Below are 7,240 nucleotides of genomic sequence, written 5' to 3' on the forward strand. Positions count from 1 at the left end.
CAGCTGGGAATGAGAACACATCCTCGGTTGGGTTCTGCCTTCCAGAAGGGCCCTGGGGAGCTGGGCTGCACCCCGCCTGCCCTCGCTGTGCGTCTGCAAGTTTGAGTGAGGGTAAGTGGGGTCAGGAGGATTGGCCTGTTTGGTGTGTTGAAATAGAGCCAGACTACAAGGCTGAACTCTGGGGAACAGAGTCGCCAAGATGGGGTTGGGCAGGAGCAGGGGCACCTTGTCCCGGGTCAGAGCCAAGGACTACATGTCCTGCGTGTGGATGGGAAGGGGCGGAGCGAGGTCACCCCCCAGCCTCAGGACTCCTGGATAAGATGGGAGGAGAGGGAAGGTGCCGGTCAGCCCCATGCGGTTGCTGGAAGAAGGAGTCACCGTGGAGGGAGCGTCCGTGAACCTGGTGGAAGGAAACTCTGCATCCATGGGCGGTGCGGCTTGCACCCGAGGGACCCGGGGAGCACACTCTTGCGAGGCGTGGGATCGCTCCAGCCACGCTTCCCGTAGCCTCTGCCGTGGGTACGGCTGTCTCTCCTCTGCGCTCAGCGGCCTCCTGGCACTGAATTCCCGGAGCCCGTGGCGGGCACCACGGCCTGGCCTCCTCTGTCCCGGCTCACACAGCACCACGCTCTCCCTGTGCTTCTCCGGACGGCCCTCAGACGGCACCGGGGACCGGGGTGACCACAGAATCAGTATGAGTGCGCATGGTTGGGGCACAAGATGCCCTGCTTCCCACTAATGGAGGGCCTCAGGCCAAGGGGACAGCTTTGGGGCGCAGGCCTGTCCCGGCCGTGTGTCTCGCTAGGCACGGATGACTCCTACACTCGGCAGCACTGAGAACCGCAGCTTGCTGTGGGCAGAACCATGGCTCCCGGAACAGAAAAGAACCTTCTAGATCATCCACAGGAGTCTTCTTCTTCTTTCCCTTCTTCAACATTCCTTGCCAGCTCCAGCCCCTCCAGCTTGGAACTGTTCTTCCAGAGGCTTGGTCTGGAGGTGGGGGAGGGAGGACGAGGAAGGGCGTGGGGGAGGGAAAGAGCTTGCGCGGTCCGTGCGCACTGCGTGAGGAGGGGCACGGCCCTGCGGATGGGTTTCAGGACTGCGAGGTCAGCCCCGCAGGAGCCAGGAGCCACCTGGAGCGTTTAGATGGACGCGTGGCATGTGACCGGCCCCTCCCCGGTGCCGCAGGGGTCTGGACATGGAGCCGCCTGCTGTCCTGAGAGCCCCCCCCCACCCCCCACCCCCGGCCTCTCCTCCACTGGACGTAGCGCAAAGCAAGAAAACAGCTTAGTCGTTGTTGCAAGTTCTCTGGGAACAAAAACGTTCCTGTTCCCCGCCTGGAACAATGCTTCCTTCTCCCCACGAGATTCTAGCGACCCGTCTGAAACAGAGGGGCAGTGTTACCCCCAGCTTCGCCAGGCCCCTCCACCCTCCGCTGGGCTTCTTGTCCCTTTTCTCCTCCCCTCCCCCCACAAGTCATCCACTTGGCCCGCCATCCATCCAAGGGGGCACCGGTGGGCGGGGTGGGAAGTGCCGCTGTGTGGGGCCAGCACTGCGAAGGGCATGCGGAGAGAAGGCCACGTCCCCGCTGGGGGGTCCACGTGACCATCTCCCTTCTCCTGCTCTCCTGACGGCCGTCTTCCACTGGCCAACATGCATGGGTGGCGCAGCTGACGGGATCCGGGCCCAGTTAGCCCGTCCACACACGCGCCCCATTGGTCATCTGTGCACGGGAGGACAGACGGTTTTGAGCAAAAGAATTTGTTCTAGGTCTTCCAGGTCTGCAGCTAGGAGGGCAGACCCCGTCCTGTGGGAAACAGGTGCCGGGCATTTCCCCACCAGCCTCACTGGGGACCTCATCGGGAGACCTGCCACCTAGCCATTGGCCCATCTTTTGCATCTGGCTCTGTCTCCTCACTGTCTCCTCCAATTAAGTTTTGCAAACATGTTCCGTGGGCCATGGACATATGCAATGCCAATTTGCAAAGACCAGTAACCTCCAAATGCCCTAGAGGCAGCTTCCCGGAGCAAAAGCAGCAGAAAGTTCCCCAACACCAACTCAAGGAGAGAACGGCCGCTAGAGAGAACCTTGGAGCTAGGCGGGCAATGTCCTGTTGTGAGTGTGGGGCGTTCAGCAGGTGGAGGCCAGGGACGCCTGCCATCCTGCCATCTGTGCAATCATGGTGTAGTCCTGAGGCAGGGCTTGTCGACACCCCACACCGCCGGCCCCCCGGTGTTCTACTGGGCCGCCACATCAGTGGGAAAACGTTTATGACCATCTGACCCTAAAACCCAACTCCGTCCAACATGTGGGCACAGGAACTGGAGTCCCCAGGAAAATCAAGAGAGGGCACACCTGCTGTGTGTGAGACCTAAGCCAAGGGGTCTCAGGCCAGGCTGCTCCCAGCTCTCGCTGATCTGCGTCTAACAGCTTTGTCGAGGGATAGCTGACGTACGATAAACTGTGTGCAATCAAAGTTACAATTTAGTGAGTTTGGACGTCCGTGCGCACTTGTGAAACCATCACCACAGTCAGGAAAGTGAGCACAGCCTCCCTCCCCCACTAGGACCGCCTAGAAGCCAATCCTGGCCGATTCTTGAACGGTGTGTGTGTTAACCTAGTTGCTTGTTTTCATTTTACTTTCAGAACTTTATAAAGACACAGCGATCAGTTGACTGGAAAGGAACCGTGCATGGTTTGCAAAGCGGTCCGCCTCACTATGTGTCTTTGACTCTGTCCTCAGGGATCGGGATGTGCTTCACCAGGAGTGGCTGCCCCAAGTTCATCTACAGCCCCTTCTTATCAGCCTGGTGCATCCTCTGGTGGCCCACACGGGCCGGACTGTCCCCCAGTGGGTCCCGCGTACCCATCGCGTGCCAGGCACGGCTAGCAAGGGTCGGAGTGCCTGTGGGGGACTGGGCACAAACACAGTGGGGAGCAGTGTCCCTGGGACACGGCTTGGGAGGGGCCGGCCTGGGAGGAGGGGTGGCTGGAGGGGATGGAAGGAGGTGGGGCTGTGGACAGAACGTGGGACACGTAGGGTATCGGTATACTGTCGCACGCACGCTGACTGAACAAGTGGCGTCTGTCGGGCCCTGTGTTCGGTGTCGGGAGGCCCAGGAGAAGCGGGAGCACCCCCGTGGCTCAGAGCCTGCAGGGGAAGAAGCAGACACACAGGAGCACTGGTGGCCCAAGACTTCAGTTAGCGGAGCACAGCCTGGGCGCCGGAGGGAGCTGTCCTTAAACCAGCAGTGTGTCCTCTGCGTCTGTTCCACATCAGACCCTGGCGTTGCCCTAGCAAGCTCCCTGCAGCGATGTCGGCCACCCCCAGGCTTCTCCTGGTCCTTGCCGGTGGCACCGGCTCTGATCCCCCTGGTTGACTACTCTCCCATCACACCACGTTGTCCCCTGACCACTGACATAACCGTTAGCAAACACTAGAACTCCTAGCTCTGGGCAGTGTGGGCAGGTCTGTGCCCACGGCCACAGTTAATCTTCACTCCCAAGGGCCTCCCACGCTGGGGACCGAGAATAAGCCTGCGTACACGGAGAACACTGAGGCTTAGTGAAGTCCAGAACATGTCAAGGTCACCCAGCTGGGAGGTAGCAGAGATTGAGCCTGGGCGGTCTGGTTCCAAAGCCTGCTCTGTCCTCCCGCCCAGAGCAGTGGCCGCCAACTTGAGTTGAGGAACATGCCCAGGAACCCCGCCCATAGGCAGGGGCAGGGACAGGCACTAGGAGACACATGAAGAGACTGGCTGTAGGCACTTGGCTGGCGGGGTGTCAGGATGACCGGGAGTCAGCAGTCCCGAGGGCAGGCTGTGAGGCAGCTGTCGGGGCCCCCTGGCCTGAGGACAGCCTCTGACTCTGCAGATGTGTCTCCCATCTATTCTGTCCCTGGAGAACTCGGCAGACACGATTGTCCCCGCTGCTCACTGTCCTCACTGACACTTGCTATGGTCAGTCTGATTTTCGCTGTCCTTGCATGGGTGTGATGGTATCTCATTGTGGTTTTAATTTGGATTTTCCTGAAAGTTACACTGTTGAGTACCCTTTCTGGTTCTTCTTGGTCATCAGTAAATCTTCTGTGAAATAGTCATTTTTGAATAGACTGTCTTTTTATTGCTGATGTGTAGGAATTCAGTATGTATATTGCACATCTTAACTTCCAGGCTGTGGCTTTCCATTTTCTTTTTTATTAAAATTGATCCTAATATTTATTTGTATACTTATTTTTTGGAGAGACACAGTACAAGTGGGGGAGGGGCAGAGAGCGAGGGAGACACACATTCTGAAGCCGGCTGCAGGCTCTCAGCTGTCAGCACAGAGCCCGACGCGGGGCTCGAACTCACAGACCGTGACATCATGACCTGAAACGAAGCTGGACGCCCAACCGACTGCGCCACCCGGGCGCTCCATTGCCTTTCCATTTTCTTAATGATCATGAGATAAATGTCACATTTGTATGAAGTCCCATTGAATCCTTTTATTTTTATTTTTTTTTAATTTTTTTTTTCAACGTTTATTTATTTTTGGGACAGAGAGAGACAGAGCATGAACAGGGGAGGGGCAGAGAGAGAGGGAGACACAGAATCGGAAACAGGCTCCAGGCTCTGAGCCATCAGCCCAGAGCCTGACGCGGGGCTCGAACTCCCGGACCGCGAGATCGTGACCTGGCTGAAGTCGGACGCTCAACCGACTGCGCCACCCAGGCGCCCCCCATTGAATCCTTTTAAATGGTAAGTGCATTTTGTGTTCTACCCTAAGATGGATATTTTCTACATTTTTCCCCAGAAACTTTATAGTTTAAGGCTATGATCCATCTCAAATGTCTCCATTCCCCTTTTAATTCTAACAGTTTATTTGCACATTACTTTGGATTTTCTGTGGAAACAATCATATTATCTGTCAATAATCAAGTTTTTCCTCTCTTCATACTTTTTGTTTTTCTTACCTTATAACACTGGGTAGATTCTCCAATACAATGTTGAATAGAATAGCACGTTTGAAGATTTCAATACACCTTTCTTAATATCTGATAGAAAAAGCAGACCGGAAATTGGTAACAAATATGACCTAACTGACACGTATAGAACATTACATAATACACGCAGAATACATTCTTTTCAAGTGCTCATAGAGCATTTACCAAAATAGACTATATACGCAGAGCCATGAAGCAAGTCTACAAGCTTGAAAACACTGAAATTATATAGATTATATGCTCAGACCACAGGGGAGTTAAGCCTTAGTCATAATGAAAAGAAAACCAAAAAGTCTCTCAATGTTTAAAAATTAAACCGAAGTTTTCTAAATATACTAAAGGTCAAAGAAGAAATCTCAGTGGAAATTCGCAACCTTTTCCATATCAGGGCTCACAGAAAATGGCAATACATCTGTGAGGAACACTGGAATGAGCTAGCTAGAAGGATTGGAGCCTTAAATCAGAGTTCCGCCTGACCCAGCCCCGCCGGGCGCATTGCCCTGTGGTCCCCCCCCCCACCCCCACATGCCCTTTCTGGCGGCCCCGAGCTACAGTGTCAACACCACCATTTGGAAATGGGAAACTCCAATCCGTACTGCTAGTTACGACAGGACTACTACATTGTCCTCATAGGTCCCTGAACACAATTTCCGAGTGAAATATGACACAATAGTAGCTTTGTGATTGTCCTTAAGTTTTTGAAAGTAAGCTTGTGAGCCATCTATTAGAAATGTTGATTCAATATGTTTTCATTCTTCTGGGGAAAGAAATAGACCCAAATAATTTTTATGACTTACTGAGCACCTGCTCTTGCCAGACATCCCAGTGCCTTTTTGTAGAGTTCCCCCTTTTAAATGTTCATTTATTTTGAGAAGGAAAGGGGGGGGGAGCAGAGGGAGAGAGAGAGAGAATCCCAAGTTGACCCCATGCTCAGCACAGAGCCCAATGCGGGGCTCCATCCCACCACCTGGGATCATGACCCGAGCCGAAATCAAGAGACACTTCACCGACTGAGCCACGCTGGCACCCCAAGTTCTCCCTTTAAGCTTCTGAGCTGTGATGTAGATATTATTAGTCACATTTTTATATGGTTAGAGACTGTGTAAGTCACAGGATTTTCTCAGTGTCAGAAACCAGAATAGCATCCCCCAAATGGACTCCAGATCCTTTGTTTATTCTATACATGCTACTATCTCCCTCTTACTGCTGGCCTTCTTGATCCGGAAACATAACAAGCATCAGGATTTTCTTGCTGTGTGGCAAACTAAACTAATTTAGTTCATCTTTTAACGTCTGTTCACCATGACCAATAAGGTAATTGTCTGGGTAGAAGACCTTTGAGTAAGGTCCTGAAAGAACCCTAGGAATACAGACATTATAATATTTTTCTGTTATTAATTCACTGACAGGAAATATGTTTTTTCATTGATTCAGGCGCCAGTATCTTCAGAGCGTGCAGTAAGACAGGTCTGAAATAGGATTTAAAAATAGCTCAGCCTATTCTACAAAACGAGCAAATGCTAATAATAAATATTGCTAGGGGCGCCTGGGTGGCTCATTCGGTTGAGTGTCTGACTTCGGCTCAGGTCATGATCTCACAGTTCGTGGGTTTGAGCCCCACGTCAGGCTCTGTGCTGACAGCTCGGAGCCTGGAGCCTGCTTGGGATTCTGTGTCTCCCTCTCTCCCTGCCCCTCTCCCGCTCACACCCTAGCCTGTCTCTCTCTCAAATATAAAGAAACATTAAAAAAGTAAATATTGCTAAAATATTGCCTGACCTACTATTGTTTACTTCCTAATCACCACAGTCTCTGTGTGTTAGGACCGTGATTTACATTAGTCAAAACTGTCAGCGAATGAACTTAGAGCAGCCAAGCTGTAGGGGCACTTAATGTTTCAATTAATTATGACAATTAGCTGCTTGGTTTTATTCTCTAAGCCAAGTGAGTGGGGCCAGAGATCTCTGAGATGTCTGGCAGCTGTAAAATCCCGACCTTAAATCGCTTCTGGGGTTCAGGGATTTGGGCAGGAGAGGGGAGGAGCCCAGGTCTTGGAAAAACAAGAACACCCGTGCTACCTGTGAGGCCCGTGTACCAGGGAACATCCTCCAGCCGCGAGTTGGGTTTCTTCGTAGTCTGGTTAAAGCCATCTGGGTCCCCAGTTCCTCCCTTCAGTGGTCATGGTAACCATAGTGGTTTCTTTGTAAATGATGAAACAGGCGCCGCTGGTTAACAAGTCCAACAGCACGGGGGCGACC

General features: G+C 52.9%; 1 protein-coding gene across 4 annotated transcripts in view; it reads left to right on the forward strand.

Moving 5' to 3' along the window:
* CLN8 (CLN8 transmembrane ER and ERGIC protein) overlaps positions 1 to 4,217 on the forward strand; it is a 47,910-nt gene extending 43,693 nt beyond the window's left edge. For all 4 annotated transcript variants that reach the window (XM_045451623.1, XM_045451644.1, XM_045451634.1 and 1 more), the window contains exon 3: positions 2,648 to 4,217. In XM_045451623.1, the coding sequence (XP_045307579.1) occupies positions 2,648 to 3,442 (795 nt within the window). In that variant the 3' untranslated portion in view covers positions 3,443 to 4,217. The remainder of the gene's footprint in view (positions 1 to 2,647) is intronic.
* Positions 4,218 to 7,240: the final 3,023 nt, after the last annotated feature.

Source organism: Leopardus geoffroyi, chromosome B1, assembly GCF_018350155.1.
Source record: "Leopardus geoffroyi isolate Oge1 chromosome B1, O.geoffroyi_Oge1_pat1.0, whole genome shotgun sequence".
In the NCBI taxonomy this organism is placed as follows: Eukaryota; Metazoa; Chordata; class Mammalia; order Carnivora; family Felidae; genus Leopardus; species Leopardus geoffroyi.